The 23,699-nt window shown below is 42.3% G+C and overlaps 1 protein-coding gene across 13 annotated transcripts in view; it reads right to left on the reverse strand.

Moving 5' to 3' along the window:
• Positions 1-17,106: 17,106 nt before the first annotated feature.
• DLGAP2 (DLG associated protein 2) overlaps positions 17,107-23,699 on the reverse strand; it is a 400,720-nt gene continuing 394,127 nt past the window's right edge. For all 13 annotated transcript variants that reach the window (XM_081189019.1, XM_081189020.1, XM_081189013.1 and 10 more), the window contains 2 exons: positions 21,441-21,593; positions 17,107-17,896 (listed from right to left, as the gene is read on the reverse strand). In XM_081189019.1, the coding sequence (XP_081045145.1) occupies positions 17,678-17,896; positions 21,441-21,593 (372 nt within the window). In that variant the 3' untranslated portion in view covers positions 17,107-17,677. The remainder of the gene's footprint in view (positions 17,897-21,440; positions 21,594-23,699) is intronic.

Raw genomic sequence — 23,699 nt, forward strand, 5'->3', positions numbered from 1 at the left:
CAACCTCCCGTCCAATACATATGGATTTAATTGGGAGGTGTGAAAGAATTGTTAGCATGACAATCAGTTCATTTGATTTCTGTGTAGCGCAAGAGTTTTTGGACTACAGTTCCCATCATCCCTGACCACTGGTCCTGCTAGCTAGAGATGAAGAGAGTTGTAATGATAATGATGATGATGATGATGATGATAATAATAATAATTTATTTATACCCCACCCATCTGGCTGAGTTTCCCCAGCCACTCTGGGCGGCTCCCAATTGAGTGTTAAAAACAATACAGCATTAAATATTTAAAACTTCCCTAAACAGGGCTGCCTTCAGATGTCTTTTAAAAATAAGATAGCTGATTATTTCCTTGACATCTGATGGGAGGGCGTTCCACAGGTTGGGCACCACTACCAAGAAGGCCCTCTGTCTGGTTCCCTGTAACCTCACTTCTCGCAATGAGGGAACCACCATTGTAATCCAAAAACAGCTGGAGACCCAAGTTTGGGAAACCCTTCTGTAGATCATGGCATCAGTGTAGCTGACATAATTTGATTTTTAAATATGAGCTAATCTTTAGCCCTGGTACTGGTCCTTGATGGTACTAGTCCCTGGTACCAGGTCAAAAGATTAGTAGCAATCACATAGGGATGTGACCATGATGGTATGAGTAACTATCCTGCTTTCCTAATACTTAATGTGAAGATCAGCACAGTAATCTTGCGTTACTATCAAAGTATGATTATCACCACCTATAAAAAAAGAATGAGTTCCACATAGACAAGGCACTCCTCCTCTGAAGGTGAGGTACAGGTTTGAAAACATGCAGATAACAAGTTAGTCATTCCTTGGTCAGGCCATGTGCTCTCAACTTGAAAACTAATGAAGCAAACAGAATCGTGAACAGACAGAAACTTGCAGGAAATAAACAGTAGTAAAAAGGAAGAAAGATTAAGAGTCATCCAGGAAGACCCCTCCCCTCTCTTTTTTTTAATAATAATTTTTATTAACAGGCCAATCATATCACATTATTTCCAAATCACATTAGTTCCTCTGTGGTTTAACCCACAGGGCCACCCGCGTCCCTTCATGTGGCATTGCACCTCCTCAAATATCTCCAGGGATTATTTGCTATGCTTCGCTGGACCACAGACCAAGGAATGGATAAGAGCAGTGCTTTTTTTCTGGGGGGACGCAGGCTTACGCATACACCTAAACATTGTGTGAATGTAAGTTTGGTCTCATTGAGGGGCAGTATTTCAATAAGAGTAGGAAAATGAGAGTACCCCTAAACATTTTTCTAAATAGAAAAAAAGCACTGGGTAAGAGATTCCTGTTGTCTGGCCAGCATAGGATTTTGAGGGAAGAGCTTCACTCTCATGAAGGCAGAGATCTGAGATCCCTGACTTTCTGTACCATCACGGAGGCTCGCCTGGTACCTTCATTATATATTTTTAGGTGCCAGGTGAAAATATTCCTCTTCAACCAGGTCTTCTACAGCCTTTTAAATGTGTCTGCAGGAAGGCGGGTTGTTGTTTTGCTGTTTTGTTTTTCCCCTGATTTACCATACCCTCCAACATTTTTCCCAAAGGGAAATAGGGATGCCCCGTTTCATAATGATAATTTTGCTGTTTATACCCAACACATCTTACTAGGTTGCCCCAGCCAAGCCACTCTGGGGAGCTTCCAGCATATATAATAACATAATAAAACATTAGACATTAAAAAAACACCCCTTCCCTATTCAGGATTGCTTCAGATGGCCTGGGGGGGGGGGGTTGGATAACCCCATACCCTCCAACATTTCTCCAATGAAAATAGGGACATCCTAAGGAAAAGTGGGACATTCCAGGATCAAATCCAGAAACCGGAATGGCTTCTATAAATCAGGGATGTCCCTGGAAAATAGGGACACTTGGAGTGCCTGATTTTCTTGTTTTTATCCTGTATTTTATTCTGTGATTTTATCCTGGGAGTTTATGACGAAGGGCAGTATAGAAATCCAATAATAAATGAAATGAAATAATAATTAGGCTTTCTTTTCTTGTCTTGCTTTAGTCTGGGTCCTGTAGCAAATTGTCACACTCACTCTTCAGACATGGGTCATTAGGGACTCTTTTTACACACACGTGTTTGTGCCGTGTGATTTGCTTCCTGGAGCCGCACTCACATCCTCTGTCTCTTTTAGTTCATGTAATAAGCCAACCTTCCTTTGTTTCCTGGTGTGTGCAACATATATTCCTAGCAGGCACATGTACTGACTCCAGCAAAAGATCCCATTCCTCACAGAGTGTCAGGGGCTGGGCAGAGGAAGAATGGTCCACCGTCCATCAGACCATGTGGTGGGCCGGACTATATTTTGAAAAAATAAATAAATGAACGAATTCCTATGCCCCACAAATAACCCAGAGATGCATTTTAAATAAAAGAACACATTCTACTCATGTAAAAACTCACTGATTCCTGGACCGTCCACGGGCCAGATTAAGAAGGTGATTGGGCAGCATCCGGCCCCCGGGCCTTAGGTTGCCTACCCCTGGTATAGATTTACAACTGTGGTTTGAGGGAGGTCACAGCTCAGAGGCAGATGAGGGGGAAAGTTGGGAAATTGTGGGAGAGCCAGAGCAGCTGGCTGACATGTTGTCATTAGAAGGCATTCCTGACCCTCCATCTCCCAGAACCCGGCGAGCCTTAAAAGTAGGAGAACAAAAAGCTGAGAAGACACTTAGTGGCACCCGTAGAGGGGGTGTTGCTGTTGACGAATGAGGAAGTGGGAGAGAATGGGGGTGGAGATTCACTTGGGACAACACCATTATCCTAAGAGGCTGGGTTCTGTAGCCTCTCTCTGTAAATATTGAAATAAAAAAGGACTGTAAGAAACTTTTCCTTGTCTTCATACTTTCCTGGGCAACCAGTCGGGAGCCGCTGACAGCACCCTGACACAGAGTTGTGCATTGAACGCATGGGTATACATGTGGGTTCTGATGCACACCTCATAACAGTGTTACTTTGAATACAGCCCATTGTTCTTGCACATGTGTAGAATGCCGGCTCAGTCAAGCTTCTTGGTAACACCTGACCCAGCTTCCAGGGCTGAACGCGCATAGATTTGTTAGAAAATCAGCAGTAGAAAATCAGGAAGAGCTGATTTAGTCCTCCTGAACTCCTTTTTACCATTTTACCACCACTGAGGTGGCAGTGTGCTTGCTAATTGTCTAAGACCAGGGCACTTAAAATGCCTTACTCTGCATCATGTTTTGCATTTCTTTTCTCCCCCCCCCCATTATAATTATTAATTTTCCAAATTATTACAAATCAAACCAAATTAAATTAATACAATTTCTTAAAATCAGGTTTCCCGCTCCTGTTCCGAACATATGATCATCTTCATTTCCTCACATTGCCCATCATTTCTTATTTAGAGTCCAGTTGGCATCTTTCACTTGCCGTTAAACCGTTCTTCCAGCTGGCCGCTTTTTCCTCCTTACAAACAGCATCTCTGTTACATCTTATAAATAAGTCATCCATTTCACATGTATAGTCCTTCATATACATTGTTGTTCCAGACCTGGTGTGTCCGGAGAGTTAATTACTACCTTCCATTGTTCAGTTCTTTGCAGTGCTAATCTGGATGGTACATTCTATTCCTTCCGCTGATCACCGACTACCGTACAAGCTGCAGCCATAAATAACTCACAGAGTGCATATCCAGTCTCCGCCATTAAAATTCCACTTTAGAGTTCTTCCTTGGCACACAGTTAAAAACAAGACATTTTCTCTAATTCGGTCTCTCCGCCAAACCTGCTCGGCAGCAATTCAGTCTTTTTTCACTGCACCAACAGCATTCCTAGTCCAGTCCAGGAATAACTTTATTCCTTATTCAACCTTGGTCACGGTCTAGGGGGGAAGGCATAGTAAAACCTTGTTAAATTCCTTGTTGAGCAAAAATCAGAAGCCTCCCCCCTCTTTTCCGAGATAACAAACAATAACGTAACAGTGTCTACGCACGTCTCTTTCTCCTGCAAAATGTAAGAGATGTGTGTAGCCGCTGCTATGTTTTGCATTTCTTACGCACCAGGTGAGAGCTGCCTTTTTTGCTTCCCCTGCTACATCCCCCCCCCAGCGTGTAAAAGAAAAATGCAGATATATTGGGGGGGGGGATTTAAAGCAGATTATGAACTGGCCCCGCAAGGGACGCAGGTGGCGCTGTGGGTTAAACCACAGAGCCTAGGACTTGCTGATCAGAAGGTCGGCAGTTCGAATCCCCGCAATGGGGTGAGCTCCCGCTGCTCGGTCCCTGCTCCTGCCAACCTGGCACTTCGAAAGCACGTCAAAGTGCAAGTAGATAAATAGGTACCACATTTCCGGCATTTCCATGTGCTGCTCTGGTTCGCCAGAAGCGGCTTAGTCATGCTGGCCACATGACCCGGAAGCTGTACGCCGGCTCCCTCGGCCAATAAAGCGAGATGAGCGCCGCAACCCCAGAGTCGGCCACGACCGGACCTAATGGTCAGGGGTCCCTTTACCTTTATGAACTGGCCCAGCACTCCGACTGATGCTTGTCTCAATTTGTAAAGTAGCTGAGAGTGAGATACTTGCTCTGTTGCAGGAATGGTAAAGGAAATGGGCATTCAGGTGATACCGAGATGATGTAGAGAGAGAGAGCTGTACAATGTGATATTTATCGAGCAGAAACATCTCAAAGGGAATCCTAAACCTAGTAAGCATGGAGTTTTTAACACCTGCCTCTAATTTATTTGAAAAAGGGTTTGGCATCTCCTCTTATTTTAAGGTTACCAGATTTTTCCCCAATGAATCCGGGGACACTTTTCAATTTCCTAATTAAATAGATGGATTTTGTCAGGGGACTGATTTGTAAATCTGGGGACTGTCCCTGGGAAACGGGGACGTCTGGTAACTTTATGACTTATTTTCCATGGCCGTAAAGCCAAGAATCTATGTCAAAATGAAAGTTCTGGTGTCACAATTGGCGTCTGATGGGACTAGGAACATCCCCAATGGCAAATACTCCAATAACATGCAGATATTACTTCAGTTATTTTGGGTGGGAGGGTCAGGAGGGTTTGCATTGTCTGTCAACGTCATCTGAATTAGGCGGATCCAATTTATGTGTTTGGACACAGGCAGGCAGGTGAAACTATTATGAAGTTATAGCATGTTAGTGTTTCAGAGGCTCCCTCTGCTGGTGACTGGTATTCACAGTAGCTAATTGAGTAACCTGGCTGAATTTGAAGGCAGCATTGCAAGGTCTCCGATTACCTTACTTCATTGGCCTTTTAAAAGCCTACCCATTCATTTCAGTGCAATGAGCTGGGTTATGCACACACGTCTTTCTCTCCATTGTAGTGTATGGGGAAGCAGAGGAGTTCTTGATACGCATCCTCTATGTTGCTACTGTAGCAATAGCGTTGTTTCAGGCTATTACTCTTTTTTTTAAAAAAAATCAATTTAGAAGGATTTTAGGAAAGGAATACCCTTGGGTAAACTGCATTAACTTACAGCACCTCCTTCTGGTTACGATAAAGGAGAGTGCTCCTTTTATCGCTTATGTGTTTTGAAATCACAGATGCTCTCATAAGCTATTGCTTGTTTCACAAAACAATTGCAACACTGAGATTTCAGCAGTTTCACTCCCTTCCTGGCTTGCGTAAGTTGCCTTGTTAAAAATAAAAGAGGGGGTTATTTGGTTAGTTCATATTTCTGGTTCATGTTCCTTTGTAATATTACTTATTTATTTTATTATACCCTGTCTTTCTCCAAGCACAGGGCCCGAGGGCAGGGGGTCAGAACATGAGCTAAAAACCAAGCAAGCTAAAAACACACAAATCAGTTATATATATTTAAAAGGAACTAATAAGTTAGCATGTTAAAAAAAAACACTGAATCAAAACAACTTGTAACTATTTAAAAGCACAACAAGAAGAGAAGAAATACAACACCCACCAGTCAAAATCTGTGCTGCAATAGCTATTTAGTGACCAATGACCCATTTAAATAAAAAGGTCTTTGCCTGCTGACTTATTCCATTGTGCAAGCAGTATATAAGCTTAGTTAATTTTTTTTTAAAGGGGCCAAAATGATCATAAAGAAATAGCAAAAATAATTTTTAAATACAGGAAGCACACGCTTCTGATTTTACTACTTAAACAAATATTTCTTACAATTGGCATTCCAGTTGTTAAAAAAAGGCTGTGTTCATGCTCCCATTTAATGCGCTTCCAGTGTTATGTTCTTAATCCATGTTTACCTGGCATTATCCAAATTGCATATCTATCCTGTGCTTTGTTGTAAGAGACTATAGCTTGAGGCACTGTTTCTCCAAACCAGCTTGACACTGATCAAAGCCCTTAGCCATTCCAAACTGGTTTTTAGCCAAGGTGTGAACAATTTTGCATAAAGAAGCGGTTCCCAAACTGGGAGATCTTCATCCAGGCATCCCACATTAAATATTCACATTGACTTTTCGTTGTATTTTTACTGCTTCTTCCATTTCCTGCGGCAGGGAACTAGCGACGTTACTATTTTTTCTAGGACTTTTTCTTTTTTTAAACCCTTCTGTTTGGTGGAAGAGTTAGAGCACTTCCAAATTCATTCATAGAAGAAAAAAAAAGCACGGACCGTCTAGGCTGTTTCCCAGCCAAAGAAGGCACATGGCAGATAGTTAAGCATTTATTGTCAAAATTAACACTTATACAGCTTTGGATACTATGCACAGCAATCTAGAGACTAGGTAGCTATTCCCCTGCTCTATGGATCATTTGCAGCAACAGTACATAAAACAACAGTCTACGTAGCTTTCCCGACAGGCTGTGTGCCAGAGACTGCTCCTGTGTGGAAACCTTCTCTGTGCATCCCTTTTCCATTTCTTCCTAGTTCTGGGCAGTGCTATTATTCTAGAAAAAAGGAGGCTGCTTGTGTCGGGGGGGGGGCAGTTGAGGGGAGGAGATAGGGAGAAGATGGGAAAGTCTTGCTATGGGAGCAGAAATCTGCCTATGCAAAATTGGAGTTCACCCTAGATACGTACATGAGACTTTATATCTGATTCACGAATAGCTGTCAGAATAGCTTCTAATTTCTGGTTATTGCATTGTTCTCCATGGACAGATGCTGTGTTAATAAAGAGCAGAGCCAGTTTTCTCAAAAAATTTAATTGCAGAATTATTTACAGGAGATGATCATAAACAATACAGGAACCAATTGATAGAGGCAGCTTCAGAAAAGAGCCGGGGGGGTGGGTGGGGTGGGGGGTGGGAAAAAGAGTGACGCACATTTTATTTTTCTCCTTACAATTAGCTGAAGGCAAATAGAGGATCATGAAAAGGAGTAACTCAAGAATAAAACAGTTTGGCAAAGATGTCCCAAACAAACAAACAACCCAACATTTTTGGTAAATAAGGTATTACTGAGAAGCAAGAAATTATTGGAGCAATGAAACATCATACTGTACATTCAGTTTAGGTATCCTGCATGCTGCTTAACAGAACCTCTCAAAAGAACTATAAAAACATGAGAAAGAGAATTACATAAAATAGTTTTTAACTCTAATGAAGTGTAGATTTATACAGATGGCAAATATTTGGCACTCAGTTCATCCTCATTGTTGATATGATTTCTTATGTGTCTATATATATATTTATATCTTTTATATATAATCATATATATATATATATATATATATAATTCCTTAACAATAAACTAAAGAGCTAGTTTCCTGTTTCTAACATTCCTTGAAATTCTATAGGAGGCATTTAATTTAGTCCTCAGGCCACACTTGAATATTTTGGCACGTTTACATACTAGGTGAACCTATGAGTTTATTTCGGTACAGAAGAAGACTGTACAGCAATAGTGGCTTTTTTGTTTTTGTTTTGTTTTGTTTTTACAGGAAAGAACCATTCTAGAGTAGTAATATTTGCACTGTTTCAAAGGGATTCCTGGAAGAAGAAAATCAATGGATGAAATGGATGGAATAATGTGTACATGCCGAGCCCTTTGAAAGTGAAATGAAGACAAAGATTAAACCTCAGAGGTAAATCAATGCAGAAATACGAATGGAGATTGCACAAGTAGTTATGAGCTAAGAGGCGGTGGCAGGGAAAGGAATACAAAGGTACAGAGCACCTGTGAAATTATGATAAATCAGGAAAGCTCCACCCACATTTGTTAGCAACAGCTCAAGCCCATGTATACTCAGACATAGGTAGCTCAGTTGGCTAGGGCATGGTGCTGATAACACCAAGGTTGCAGGTTCGATCCCCGTATGGGACAGCTGCATATTCCTGCATTACAGGGGGTTGAACTAGATGATCATCTGCAATTCAACAATTCTAGGATAAGTCCCACTATGTCCAGTGGGGTCTGCTCTCAGTTAAGGGCGCATAGGGTTGCAGCCGAAGTGTAGAATACATTATGGCTGCAATCCTGTGCACACTTACCCAGGAGTAAGACACATCAAACACAACAGGACGTACCCCTCAGTAGACAATTGCACTGTAAGGCTGCAATCCCATACCCACTGAACTCTGTGGGGGCTTACATCTGAGTAGACATTCTTAGAATTAAGAGTTTTGCCAAATCAAGGGAGTTTTGCAAAATGCACAAACCAATTTCGTCACTGGAAGTAAAGCTGCATTTGATTATGAAAACAGGTGCTTTTTTTATCTATCTCAACTGAAAACAAACAAACAAACAAACAAACAAACAAACAAACGGAGACCCCATTTGGTATCAAGCATGGCCTATTCAGAAGGAGCAAATGGCTACTTTAGACAATATTCCCATATTGTCTGGCTTCCATTCTTTGTCTCATGTTAAGTCTGCTAGCTTTTGGCTAGTATCAGGGCCGGTGCTATCCTGAGGCAAGCAATCGCCTCGGGTGGAAGGTGTGGGGTAGAGGATTAGGGTGGCATTCAACCCCGTTTGACTTCAGTAGATCCTCTGAAAGCAATGAACATAACTGAGATAGGGCCATTAATTTCAGTGGGTTTGCTCTAGCCAAAACTTAGCTACGGTAAATACCATCTTTAATACTCCCTGGCAATCACCTCAGACACTCACGCTTCTGACTGCTTGACTGCTACCTACCCTCCCTCCCTTGGAGGCTCCTGTGGCCTCCTCCCAGCCGTCACCTCCCTTTCCCCATTTGCCACGGTGGCTACAAATTCTGCTTTAATTGGAGTTGGAATTTTGCTGCTTTCAGTTCTAAAATCTAAAAGAGAATTTCCACCCCCACAGAGGCAAAGCAGTAACTGTGCAGGCATCCTCCTGGCCATGCTGCCCAAAATACCTCGCTCAGGGTGAGGTAGAGAGGAAGGGGGAGCCCCAGATGAGAAACTGCTGGTGCAGCTGTCACCATTGATGAGGAAAAAATCGAAAGGGAGAAAATGCGCTGGTGGCGGCAGCCAAAGAGCGTTTAGTCGGGTGCCTCAGTGCTTTGTGTTGAACCTATGACACCTCCAAGCTTTTACACCAGGACAAATAGACTTAATGTTGAACATCTGTGTATGCCAGACCCCTCATAGTGTCCCTATTTTCCAGGGACATTCCTGATTCAGAGAAGCCATCCTGGTTTCTGATTTGACCCCAGAATATCCTGCTTTTCCTGACGATGCTCATATTTTCATTGGAGAAATATTGGAAGGTATGGAGTTATCCGACCCCTGAGCCGTCTGAAGGCAAGGCTGTATAGATAACTTTTATATATACAGTGGTACCTCTGGATGCAAACGGGATCCGTTCTGGAGCCCTGTTCACATCCTGAAGAGAACGCAACCCGCATCTGCGCGGGTCGCGATTCGCCGCTTCTGCGCATGTGCGTGAGGTCATTTTGAGTGTCTGCACTTGCACAAGTGGTGAAACCTGGAAGTAACATGTTCCGTTACTTCTGGGTCGCCGCGGAGCGCAACCCAAAAACGCTCAACCTGAAGCAACTTTAACTCGAGGTATGACTGTATATATTTTAATGTTTTAGTGTGTTTATATACATATATATATAGGAAGCTTCCCAGAGTGGCTGGGTAACCCAGTAAGATGTGTGGGGTATAAACAGTAAAATTATCATCACGGACTGGGACGTCCCTACTTTCATCAGAGAAATGTTAGAGGGTATGGGATGTCAGTGGCAAAAGTGGCAATTGGGCATCTACTGTAGCTGTCATTGGAAAGGGGGCAAACTCTTAAATAATTTGCCTTACATCCCCATTAAACGATTCAGTAGCAGGGACAGGTTGCAACAGAAATAAAAGAGAAGGAACTACATTCATCTTTGCTGCATCTGTGAATATCACCCCTCCCCCGATTTTTAAATTAATCACTTTTCCATGTCCAAGCTCCCACTTTGCCATTCATCTTATTATCTAATGTAACCTACTTTCTATAGACAATAATAAAAAAAGTTCCTCCATTTGGCCTTCAAGCCAGGGAAATGTTTGCTACTTATTAAATTTTCAACTGACTTATAATATACCTTGCCGAGTACCTCAGTCCCCAAAGGGAGATTTATGTGTGAAAACAATCTCCCTAACATAGTTTTCTCACCGATACTCTGTTTGAAATCAGCCTCATTATCCTTTAGAGAGCCCTTTTGTCACAGAGGGCTTTCTGAGAAGCAGCAGCTGGTTCCTAGGGGTGAACCAATACATTTTGCTGCCTGAGGCAGAGTTCAATTGGTTCTCTCTCCAGAGTACACAAGGCAAGTCAAGATATTTTGGCATCTGTGGCAGAAAACCCCACAAGCGCCTGTTCCCCACCCTCCCTGGCAGTAAACATGAAACAAATAACCAACAATTTCAGGACACACAAAAATCAGCTGCCCGAGGCAGGAGCCAGTCTCTAGTTGGTGGTAGAGAGGAATATGCGCTATAAAGAAATGAATACAAGAAGGAAAAGAAATATTAGCAAAAGTTCAAGAAATGAAAAAAACAAACAAGAAAGGCAAGAAAAGAGAGAAAAGGACTGTGGGTAAAACACTATGGTATCAATACCCCCTCCTACTACCAAAACTCAATATATCCTTAGCTGCGTGAGAGACGACAAGCATGCAGACTACTGCCCAAACCATTTATTAGGCTCAGAAGAAGCATTCAACGCCAGGCACTAGGTCTGGCACCAGGAACCAACTGGGGCAATTGTTGGGCCCCCGTGCTTAGGCAAGGCCTACCAGGGCTGCCACCTACCCTACAACTATCTCCCTGCACTGTTGCCCCAACACTATAACTGCCTGGCAGCACTGTGACACTTTTGGGGAGAGCTGTTTGTGCTCTGATATGCTCTGGGCAGCTGCCATCTCACTTTGCCCCAAATGCAAGATGGCGGCTATCTGGCACCAGTTGGAGCCGAGAGCCACACAAAAGCACTGCCACCAGGCAAGGTAAACACATCGGGGGTGGGTGGGTGTGCAGAGGGCTCTAGAGGGCACCATAGATGCAGTGCCTTGAGGGGCACTGGTGGCAGCCAGCGGTGGCCCAGGTCCCATTGAGGCTCAGTACAGACCCTGCCTGGGGCTACAATTTGTCAGCCGTGCTGCCAATCATTTGTACAGGGGGAGGAAGCAAAGGGCAAATGCAGCCCTCTGATTTCTCTTCCTGCCCATCACAGAACTCTGACTTAGACCACTGAATTGGATTTGAAGCCTAAGAACTAACTCTGTGTGCATGCCAATCTTCTCGTCGCCAGGATACACATGCAGGTGCTTGCTGCCATGAGCAGATAGAGGTCTCTGGCTGGATGAGAGTGAGGAAGAAAATAAAATGGGGAAAGACAGTAAAAGAGCCTTTCTGAAGGCTCAGGCACTTTGAACTCATTCCAGCTCAATGCAATCATACCTAAATCCTTTCGAAAGCAATGGGGTTGAATTTAAGGGCAGGCTGTAGTTGCTTTCACTGGGAGCTTTAGGTGCAAATAAAATTCTCTGAGCGCATGAAGGTTTCTTGCCCTGGTCAAACCATTGGTTTCTCCAGCCCAGCGCTAACTACTCTGACTGATGGTAGCAATCCAACGTTTCAGGCAAAGTTGCTTTCCCAGTCCTGTGACCTGGATATGTCAAGGATTGATCCTGGTACTTTTTGCACGCAAGGGATCTGTTCTGTCACTGAGCTGTAGATCATTCCGACTCATGCACTTTTTGTGTGTGTGTGTGTGCAAAATTATTATATAACTCCAACACTATTAATAATGTTAGTGATAGCCCTATCTGACCACAAACAGAGAACTGAAGGCTACAAATGCAATTAAAAAAAATCTCTAAATGAGCAATCCTATGTAGCCAGGTGTGTGTGTGCGTGCGTGGGAGATTCACAGCAGAGCATTTACTGCATCTATTGCTCTCCTGACTCACTCCACCCAGGGTGGAAGGTGAAAAGTGTGGATTCCCCCCCCCATTTCCCCCTGCTCCTTATCCCACAAATTTCCCTTCCTATTGACACCAATGGAAGGGGAAAGGAGGGAAGGAGAGGCCTTTGGATCCATAGGTTCCAAGGTCTTCTTTGACCATTTGTGGCTCTACTGCCTCTGGAACATGTGCAGAGTGAGGGTAGCATAACATTACCAGGGTCTGCATAATCATTACCCTCTAATAAACAAACTCATGTGGTGAAGTGCATATCTGTTTGGCAACAGGGCCATCCCAAAATAGCATAGAGGCTTCATCATACTAGGGGGATTCCTAAGATACCCAGAAGTTTGCAGATTAAGAGCAAGAGAGAGAGAGAGAGAGAGAGAGAGAGAGAGAGAGAGAGAGAGAGAGAAGGACCTGTGAGCATCTAGGACATATGGAGTGCAGAGGTGTCAACTGATGGGAGTATGGGAGAAGGGGGGGGAAGAATCGACCCGCTCAAGTCTATAACCGCTCAAGATCCTGGGGGACGGCGCAGTGTTGTGTGGGAATGTGTGCTACAAGCGACTTGTGTCCCGGCACTGTGTGATGTTTCAGGACAGCGGGAAAAGAACACCTTTTCCTGTTCTCCATATTCCTGCCCTCCCTATAGCTTTAAACTCTCAGATTCATGGCATCCCCAAACCTAAGCCTCTAGCGCTATATAGAACATTTGGGGACTTACTTTCCTGTAAGTCCCCCTGAGGCCTGAGCTATAAGGTTCATATGGCAGGTTGGATGGAGTGAGAAAAGAGAGGATGTTTTCTCACCCTTTGACTAGAATGAGCAAGCATGATGGCTTGCCTGGGGCCACTTCAATGGGCACATATAGCACTTTGAATGATAAAACAGCAACTTCCACAAGCCAAAGCATTTCCTGGGGTAGCATCTTCTACATGAAAGCCACACCTTTCCTTTGAATTACTTTAGCTGATTCTCGAGAATTCAGTCCACGAGAACCATCATGCGCTTCATTTCTGAGGACCCAGCTTGGACGTTACAAGACACAGTTTTTGGTTTTACACTCAACGACATCTCTATCCTTGCACGTTTATTCAATAAAGGCCATTCTGACCAATCGAGTAGCAAACTACCAAAACACGTGTATTTGAAGGGTGGGCATAGCTCTCTCAATGATAAAAGAAATAAATAAAGATGACTACATATGGCTGACATACAATGGAATGCAAATGATACAAATTGCAAGCCCTGGAAAAAGCAAGTCTAGAATATTTTCTAGCTTAGCCCAAAATAATTTGTTCCATACCGCCTGATACTATGCATGTTTACTCAGAGGTAAGTCATGGTTTTCCCTATGCGACTTATTCACAGGTGTGTGTGCTCAGACCACAGCTTTGTAGTGCAATTCCTATTACTCAGAAGTAAGTCTCATTGTATCAATAGGACTCATTTCCATGTTGTGTATTTAGGCACTGTAATCCGCTGCATGCTTACCTAGGAGGAAGCTGCACTGGACACATACATAAGTTTGTGCTATTAGTCAAACGTAATAACCTCACAGACTATGAAAGAGCAACTAGGCTGTAGTCCTACACCCACTTGCCTGGGATTAAATCTCCTTGAACTCAACGCGATTTGCTTCTGAGTAGACATGCACAGGACTGAGCTGTTAGCCTGTCTACCTAATATTATTTTGTAAACCCTCATTCTCAAAACAGGAACCTCACCCTGTCTTGAAGAAGGAACTGAAAATTGTACATTTTCAACACTGCTGTAGTACACAGTTACATTTCATATCACTATTCATACAACAGACTTCAGCTCTAGTAATGTTCTCTATGTAACCTTCGCCATTTCTTCTAGACTGGGGCTGCTTGACTTGCAACACTACGACAAACCTCCATTTCAGTTTCCTACCACCCAACAAATTAAAAGTACAACACATGAGAAAGCATGGCTTATGACCTGCCATTATTCATTTCATCTTTCCTGTACAAAATGAAAACGGATATATATTGCACTTAAAAACTTTACTTGTGAACAGGTAACATTTTATCAGAATCAGCAGAAGGCATCTGGTTTACATTTGAAAAATTCTTCTTTGGAACAGAAGTGGAACAAACAGGGGACATGGGAGCACACACAGAGGCAAAGGCTCCTATTCAACATCATTGTATGAACAAGATGCAAAATTAGCGTCTCGTTTACCTTTTATGGGTTGTGCCTTCCTTACTAATAAAATTATATATATATATATATATATATATATATATATATATATATATATATATATATTTAAAAACATGGCAGTAAAATAAATAAGGAATTAAATAAGAATGCTTCAAATCAAAGGTCTCGCCTGCACTGGAAGTTAGCTACCCTTTAAAGAGGTTCCCATAAATAAATAAATAAATAAATAAATAAATAAATAAATAAATGATAAGGCCAAAATGCATTTCATGTTAATTGAGTGTGATCTTGCATGTGCATTTGTGTTTCTTTTCTGCTTGTGTGTTTATTCAGAGTTCTCTGCATTGCTGTGCACTTTTTGGAGGCAAAGGAAAAATGCCTGGCTGATAATGTAGAAGCCACAGAAACACTCCAGTGCAGATTCACCCTTGCAGCGCAAATCCCCTGAGCATAGCTCCTGCAAAATGAGTTCAGAGTGAAAGAGGTTTTATGTGCAAATAATATTTGATGAATTAGACGGTACACTTAATAAGTGTGGACTCTTTAAAAACTGTTTAGCTTTACATGTAGTATATACGGTAGGGGGGGAATCAAATGCAGATTACCTTATTACCACCAGGCCCTGATTTACATAGGATTACCCAAAGGAGAAAAGCACATGTGATTTGGCAACATCTGTTCAAAAAATGTGATAAAAACATATCCATAGCCATAATAGGGAAGTGGTGGGACAAGGAAGAAACAAGCAAGATAATTCCAAATCTGCTGTCTCTAGGAAATGCATACTCCGTTCCTCGTTCCTTTACTTTCATGTAAATACTTCAAATTAGCAGTTCCACTTGAAACAAAACATCATTTTTTAATTTGCCTAGACCTGCAAATAGGCTTGCATTGGAAACAGAACAATAAGCAGCATTAATATTGTACACTACCCATAAATTGATGTACCGAAACTCTTTGAATGCTCTAGGGAAGGGGATATCCTAATCTTTACAGAAGAATAGTTTAGGATTGTTATTGTTATTAATATTTTTATTTATTTTATTTTTTTGCATTTTTAGTGATATACATTCCTCTTGGTTTTTTGCTTCCAAATTCAGTTTTAAGGCTATTTGGTAAAATCTACATAAGAGATCAGGCTCAATTAACAGTGTTCTCTCCTTTCTCAAACATTCAACTCTAAAGATTCATATCTCGAAGCTAAACATGCTTATATCAGCTTTGCCCTAAAATAAGAACGCATGCGTAACAAAACACATTGGAGGAAAAGGGATGGAGGGGGGATGAGAAAACCCATTTCCAGATCTGCTTTAACCTCCTATAACTTCTAGCATTTTCAAGCTGAAGGGCTTTGCAAAGTTACATATTTAAAGTGCTCATCAAAGTGAAAAACCAAAGTGCTGTAGTATAGTTTAAGTAGCTGTTCTGCCTATGGCTAATAAATACATATTGTTCAAATAAAACCAATAACAGAATTTTGTCTCATGGATTTCATTCAGTTTTGATATTTTTTTATATATTACATAATCCTTATTTCAGGATCCGTGGGATATGTTTTCTTGCGTCTTCACCTGAAAACATTTTTTTTTTAAAAAACCACACACCTATGACCATAACCTTTGAGAAGGTAATTACGTTAGAGTAAATCTATTATAGTGTTTATTTCATTCCAGAATATTTTTTTTCCTAGCTTGTGCCTTGGTGTTTATCAAGGGCTTGGAGAACAAACTTCTTTGCTTACATTCCATACCTATAAGTCATTCCATTCCTGAAATGGCATTCTTTAAGTCTGAAACAATCAAGACACTTTTCCTTATGTTTATTTTTTAAAAAAACTAATACTGCATAGGGGGGAAAAGAATTCTGGAAAAAAATACAAACGTAAGCCACAGTTCACCTTTTCACCTTAAGATTACCATTTAAACTGAGATATACTTACCACTCACATTCATATTTTCTTAAACTGGTTACAACATCACAACTGGCATTTTAAACAAGCAAAGGTGTTTTTTTTTGTATTTTGTTTTAAAGGATACCCTGAAAACTCAATTGATATAGCATTTTGAGACTTCAAATATTACACGTCATGTAGCATCGCTTTTGAATTTTGCAATCATGTTTGCAAACAAAATAGATACAACATTTTTTTCTAAAAAAAAACCTGTTTAAAATGTAGTGAATGTTCCAAAGGAGTTAGAATCGAACTTTTCATATCTTGCTGCAGAAGATCTAAACTCTTAAGGCTTCCCTCTTCCCTCTTTTTAATTACTCAAGTCCCACTCTTTTTGCATTTCTCCTCTGACTTCAACACGCTTCTCCAAGTGGGTATTTCTCTCTGGGCTGGACTTCCCCAATATGAAAATATTTCCATGCTTCTTTGTTCCTGATGAATGTTGGAGGTTAATGGCTGGATATCCCTGTTCATCTCCAAAAAAACTCAACTCAATATGAGATGATAGGCCTACTGTTATTTTGCAGTAACAAAGATGAGCCGAATGAGAGAGCACATGGGCAGAATCTTTAGCCAGATACAAGGCAAGGGACTAGGAGAGGAGAGAGAGATGGGTTCTTTCTTTCTCTTTCTTTCTTTCTTTCTTTCTTTCTTTCTTTCTTTCTCTTGACATTTGTAGCACCTTCTACTTGGAATAGCTAATGCCTCTGGTGAACGGTGAGATGCACCCAATTGAAAGTCTGTTATTCTTATCCCTAGATATCACATAATTTATAAAAATATAAATAACAAACAAAAAAGGTCAGCTGGGTTCCATCTCAAGAGGTGTTTCTTGTTGTCCTCTGAGAACATATTAGATAAGTAAGGTCTCAACAAGCCCTATCCTTTGGAGCTGATTGTTCAGTCTGATAATAAATACCGAAAGGAAAGGAAAGGAAAGGAAAGGAAAGGAAAGGAGAGAGAAATGGAGAGAAAAGAACAGCAGTTCTTGCAAGAGGCTCAGCAAATTCTGAGGAAACCGAAAGCATTCCGCTGCGCTCGTGGCACAAAGGACACGACACCAAGGATCATTCAGTAGGGGAAATTGTGACCAAAGGCAGGGGGGAAATGAGCGGGGAAGAGACAAACTGTACAAGCGTTTCGCTTTCATTTTGTCTTTTTTAAAAAAGATGGAGAAACTATGCAGTGTTCTAGTCCTCAAAGCCTTGTTTGGGCCTCTGGGATATAGATCTCGATGCTGTCTGCACGCTCTGTGGCTGAATTCTGCCGGAAAGAGGCCGCTCGCTTGGCAGCCATGAGCCGCCTCCGGGCTTCTTGGCGCTGTCTGTCAGGCAGGTCTAGAGACTTCTCTCGCGTGATAGGGAATTTTCCTTTGAGGGGCTTCTTTGGTACTGGAGGAGGAACCTTTCTTTCTTCCTAGTATTGAAAAAAGAAGAAGAAGAATAAAGGAATTGAACAAAGAAGCCAAAGAACATCAAGCGCTACTGTAGGGCAAGTTCCGACATTTGCTAAGGCTTCTGCGTGAAATGTTACATGTCCAGGCGGTTGCATGTAGGAAGTTGTTGTTGTGTGTCTATATCTATCTATCTATCTATCTATCTATCTATCTATCTATGGGACGCGGGTGGCGCTGTGGGTTAAACCACAGAGTCTAGGACTTAGAATCATAGAATCATAGAATAGAATCATAGAATCATAGAGTTGGAAAGAGACCACAAGGGCCATCGAGTCCAACCCCCTGCCAAGCAGGAAACACCATCAGAGCACTCCTGGCATATGGTTGTCAAGCCTCTGCTTGCCGATCAGAAGGTCGGCGGTTTGAATCCCCGCAACAGGGTGAGCTCCCGTTGCTCAGTCCCTGCTCCTGCCAACCTAGCAGTTCGAAAGCACGTCAAAGTGCAAGTAGATAAATAGGTACCACTCCGACGGGAAGGTAAATGGCATTTCCGTGCGCTGCTCTGGTTTGCCAGAAGTGTCTTAGTCATGCTGGCCATATGACTGTATGCCGGCTCCCTCGGCCAATAAAGCGAGATGAGCACCGCAACCCCAGAGTCGTCCACGACTGGACCTAATGGTCAGGGGTCCCTCTACCTTTATCTATCTATCTATCTATCTATCTATCTATCTATCTATCTATGAATGAGATATGCAATCTCCAGACTGTATACTTAAAAAACCTTTTACTTTCATAAACAGTGTTTTTTTCCCTAAGAAAATGTTTAGGGGTACTCTCATTTTGACTCAAGAAAATCACCATTTTATAGTTCAAATCGGGAAAAATAAATACAGTAAATGGACAAAAGTACAAAGATTCACAAAATACTTAGGGGTACCCCCTGCATACCCCAGAAAAAAAGCACTGCATAAACATATAATTTAGAAGAATATATTTACAATCTCATGCTCAGGTTTCTCCCTATTAACGTTTAGGGAACTCCTCTGTTTCACTTCAGACAGATCACACTAACACACACTGTTGTCAGCTGTATCCTGAGAAACCTCTCTCAGCAGCCATTTTCCACACACACACACACACAGAGAGAGAGAGAGAGCGAGAGCGAGAGAGAGCGCACAGAAGCAGCAAAAAAGTTAAAAACGACAGTTACTGGAATAACAGTCACAACAGAATGGAATGCCTCTCTCCGGTGACTTGCAGTCAGCCAATCACATGAGAGCTACTGCCAAACCTCATGCTAAAAATAAACAACAATTCAACATAAGCAAACATTCCCATTTCAGGAAATTAAACCACCATCCTTAACAGAAGTAACATCTGATGAGTTCCATTCTGGGTCATAAGTGCTGTTTCCCTGTGGAGAATAGTGGTTGGGAGCATGGCAGCTGAATCATGTATGATCAAAGCATACACCGATGTTTCCCTTCTTGTCATCCCCCGGCCCTACATAAATATAAGCTGCAGAATGTTTTCTTTTCTGTTTGTGAACATGCTCATCGCAAGTAAATCCAAAAATGGCATCCATTATTAAACCCATGGAAACCCCCAAAGAGATTTCATTAATGCTGGCAACCCTGAGGAATTACCTTGCCAGATCAATTTGTGTTTACTTTACTTGGAAGCAGAGTGGAATACTTATTTTCCACAAGGTCCACTTGCAACCCTATTAAAAATTGCTGAAGCTTGTTCAGTCTTTTGGAAACAGAGGGTGCTATTGATTTCAATCAGAGAGAGTGTGTGTTAAGCACATTTTAACTCTCCCACTGAAATCAATAGGACTCAGAAGTGCCTCCTTTTGACTAGATGGCACCCAGTCTTCTTCCCTTCACAGAATTACATATTCTCAAATTGAGGGAGTGGTGGAAAGACTATGTAAAGGACCTGCTTTTTAATTTGACCCATTATACTTTGTTTGGCTTCTGATAAATATGAGATTGTCACTGTGTGCTCATCTCTATTCTCTTCTCTGCATTAAGACCCTTAGCATTAGTTATTGTCAGGCACACCCTAGCATAAGAACATAATGTGAGCCTGTGACCAGGAAAATAGCCCATCTAGTCTTGCATCCTGTTTCCACAGTGGCCAACCAAATGCCTGTGGAAAACCAGCAAGCAGGTCTAGAGTGCAAGTACAGTCTGCACACCTGCAATTCCCAGCAGTGGTGTAGCGTGGGAGAGGGCGCACAGGGGCGGTTGCCCCAGGTGCAAAATTGTTAGAGGCGCAAAATTTCAACACCCGGTGCTGCCTCAATACAGCTGCGCACTTCCGTCGTTGGTCTCCACTGAAAATGGCTTCTCCATGTGAACCAGGAAGTGACCTCTTCAGACAACAGAACAACTCTTCTTTTCTTATCTCTGCAGCTGCAATCTGCAATCAAAATATTCCATCCTATGTCAGGATTTCCCCATTGCATTTGGCTGCAAGTCAAATGCAATGGGGAAATCTCTCTGGTTTTGTGTGTGTCTTGAGCCCCTCTGTATAATAGGGCAGCTTTGTGTCTCCCCATTTACTAGAATGGGGAACCAAAAACCTAGCATAACTTTCCCCCTTCCTGGCCAAAGTGGATGAAATGTGCAGGCACAGAAACCAAGTGAAGCTGAACAATCCTTCTAAAGCCCTTTGTGTTCCGTTTTTCTGTTTTGTCTCTCTCTCTCTCTCTCTCTCTCTCTCTCTCTCTCTGTGTGTGTGTGTATAAAATTAAAATTTCCTCTCATTGTCAGTTTTTGAACTGACATAGTTCCCCCCCCCCCAGGTTTGGGGGAATACCCTGATATGCCTCCAAACTACCCATAACCCTACTGACATTTCCCCCAGGAATAGCAACACCAGATTCCAGCCTCAGAGAGGAACACTTGATGCTTCCTGTGAGCCATAGGATTGCTGGGTCTAAGAAGAATGCGGCACCTATCTACAGTATAGTCGAGGATAGGATTACGAGCGACACAATGTGGGCAGTAGATGTCATGTGCGCTTCCTCCTGTGCAGCCATCCCTCAGAATTAACCTTGCAGAGTCAAAGACACGAAGCATCATTTAGACCAAATAAACTACAGTTTTGTCAACATTAGGAATTGCCCATTAATGGAGAGTGGGCAAGCATTGCTGATCCATATTTTACTGTATTTACTCGAGTCTAATGCGCCATCGAATCTAATGGGCAACTCAATTTTCAGAACCTTGAAACCAAAAAAAGTATTTGCTGGCGAATGTAAATGTGCCATCGAATCTAATGCGCACCTTAATTTTTTGCAACATAATTTGGCCAAAAAAGGTGATTCTAGTAAATACGGTTATTTATTTATTTATTTATTTATTTATTTATTTATTTATTATTTTACCGCTGGAACTCCCCCCCCCCATGCACCCACTAAAGTACACTGTGAAATAACTGGCTGAACTGGGAATAAATTCAGACTTGAAAGATCAATGGGATGTTAGCAACACAAGAAGGTTGCACATGTCAGTGCCAATTGAAAAGGAGCTCGTCTGCACATATTTTGCTTACCTTCCTTTCAGGTGATTCTATTATTTTCCATTCATTCAGTTTCAGCTGGTGCAGTTCATCAAACTTCATACTGACATCTTCAATTGAAAGCTGTAACAAGTCCCAGAATCCTGCTAGATCCTGTGAAGTCGGCCGTGGCATTGCACTGGGATCCTGACATAGATACAACAAAAGAGGTGTAATTCACTTGGGAGCCAGGATGTAAAATATTTTTGGAATGATGCGAAGCTTTTCACACAAAACAGGTCTTTCCTACATAGTGCAAAAGATATGAATACTCTTTCCCCAAACTTAACTATGGTTTGGTTGAATTTGGTGCAAGATATGGATCAAAGAATAGCCAGGAAACCATGGAACTGGATTGGGGACAACTTCCATTCTAATATAATTTCAGGAGACCTAAGGCGGAACTATTAAGAAACCCTCTATCGATGGTATTTAACACCTTATAAATGGAACTTAATATACAAGTTAGGGTTGGATAAATGTTGGAGATGTGGATTGAACAAAGCAGATTACGTGCATATCTTTTGAAATTGTTCTCAAACAGAAATATTCTGGAACTCAGGCTAATCTCTCTTATATGTTAGTAACCTTGGAAACGAAAACATTTCTGCGTGGCTATCTAAAACACACAACCGTTGGCCAGGAAGGGGATTAGTCAAACAATAATCAGTTCCTAGAAATCAGGTTCCCCATTTTAGCTTTATGTAAACAATAGAGTGGGTGGAGTCAGGCCTCTGGCAGGCCAAACGCCACCTTGGAGGAATATGGGATCCTCCTAAATCGAGGGTCCTGGTTGCGCTCGGGACCCTTAAGCCACCCCCCACGGGGTGTGTTGTTGCTAGGCATGGCCCAAGCCTTGTCTGTTGGGCCCCGGGATTGCGCTTGGCTGTTTGGGCCAATTGAGGCAGGTGACGTGATTCCGGGGTCCTATAAATGCAGCAGCGCGGCGGGGGTAGGGCACTTGCTTTGCGCTGCTGAACACCCTCCCTCCCTATTTTAGGTGCTGCTGCTTTGGCCTTGCTTTGGATTGGGTCACCTGTTTCGGAACAGGGGCTGGGTATTTGGCAGACTGGCTTTAGCCACTTGGTTTTCGCCTACCCCCTTAGCAATCATCACAACTTGTAAGGTTTGGTGGTTAGGCATTGGTTTATAGAAATGTGCAGGAGTGGAGGTGCGGCCATCACCTGCCCCTCCAGAATAGGGCATTCCCGTAAAGGAATCTGGGGGTCCTGGATCTCGTCCGAAGCCCACTTGAGGGGCTAGGGCCGTGCCAGGGCCACAGGAACCCTGGGGTGAGCTTCCATCGATCTTCACCAATGTTGCTCCCTCGTTTGGTGTTTACCCTTTCAGACTGCCTGGCAGAGAGGCAGGAGTCAGTTATAGTCCCTGACCAATGCCTAGGCCAATACCGCTCAGTTTGTTTTGTAATCAATAAAGTTGTGGCCTGAATTTTGCCCAAAAACTTAAACTAAAATTATGTGTCTGATTGAAGTTATTTACTGGGGACGGGCTTGGGCGCCTTGGGGATGGTGGTGTCTTCTAATAGCCCTGACGCCATAGAAGTTCTAGAAAGAGCTTCCATTGACCAGGAGGAAACACTGTAAACATTTTTCAACAGACCCTTCTTGCTATTAATGATCCCATTCATATATCCCTTCTCCTTTCCAAATGTCTCCTGTGAGCCACACACAGGGCTCTCGCTCTACCATTTATCAGATTGTGCCTTAGGGGTTTCCTGTCAAAAGCCAAGCATGTTTTGATGAGACTTTTTGTGTTTTTCAGAATTAACTTTGCTCCTTAGGAAATCCTTAGTGGAGGAGATGGGAGTGGCTAATGCTAATTTATTTTTCATTTTTCATGTAATTCAACCAATAATTTGTTAATTTTATATCTCAGTGCAGCACGCGCCAAGTGCATAGTATGTGCCAGACCATTAGAAATTAGATGGAGGTTAATACCGTTTTGGTTATTGCAAATGAGATTTAATCCACTTGCAGCATTTAACAGAAGTCTGGCTGCTTGTGGCACAGTCTACCTGGCAATGGGTGGTATTTCATAGAATGCATACGCATATTTGCATTGCATATATTCTTCACTTTATCCAGGGTTATGCTTTATATAATATATATACCACCATGACTATTAGACTATACCCCACTGTGGTTTTCCATTCCACCCTAATTTAAGGGGGTGATTTTTTACTTCCTAGACAGCATCTTAAAAAGCAGAGACATCACCTTGCCAACAAAGGTC

Source organism: Podarcis bocagei (genome assembly GCF_964188305.1).
Source record: "Podarcis bocagei genome assembly, chromosome: 3".
Taxonomy (NCBI): domain Eukaryota; kingdom Metazoa; phylum Chordata; class Lepidosauria; order Squamata; family Lacertidae; genus Podarcis; species Podarcis bocagei.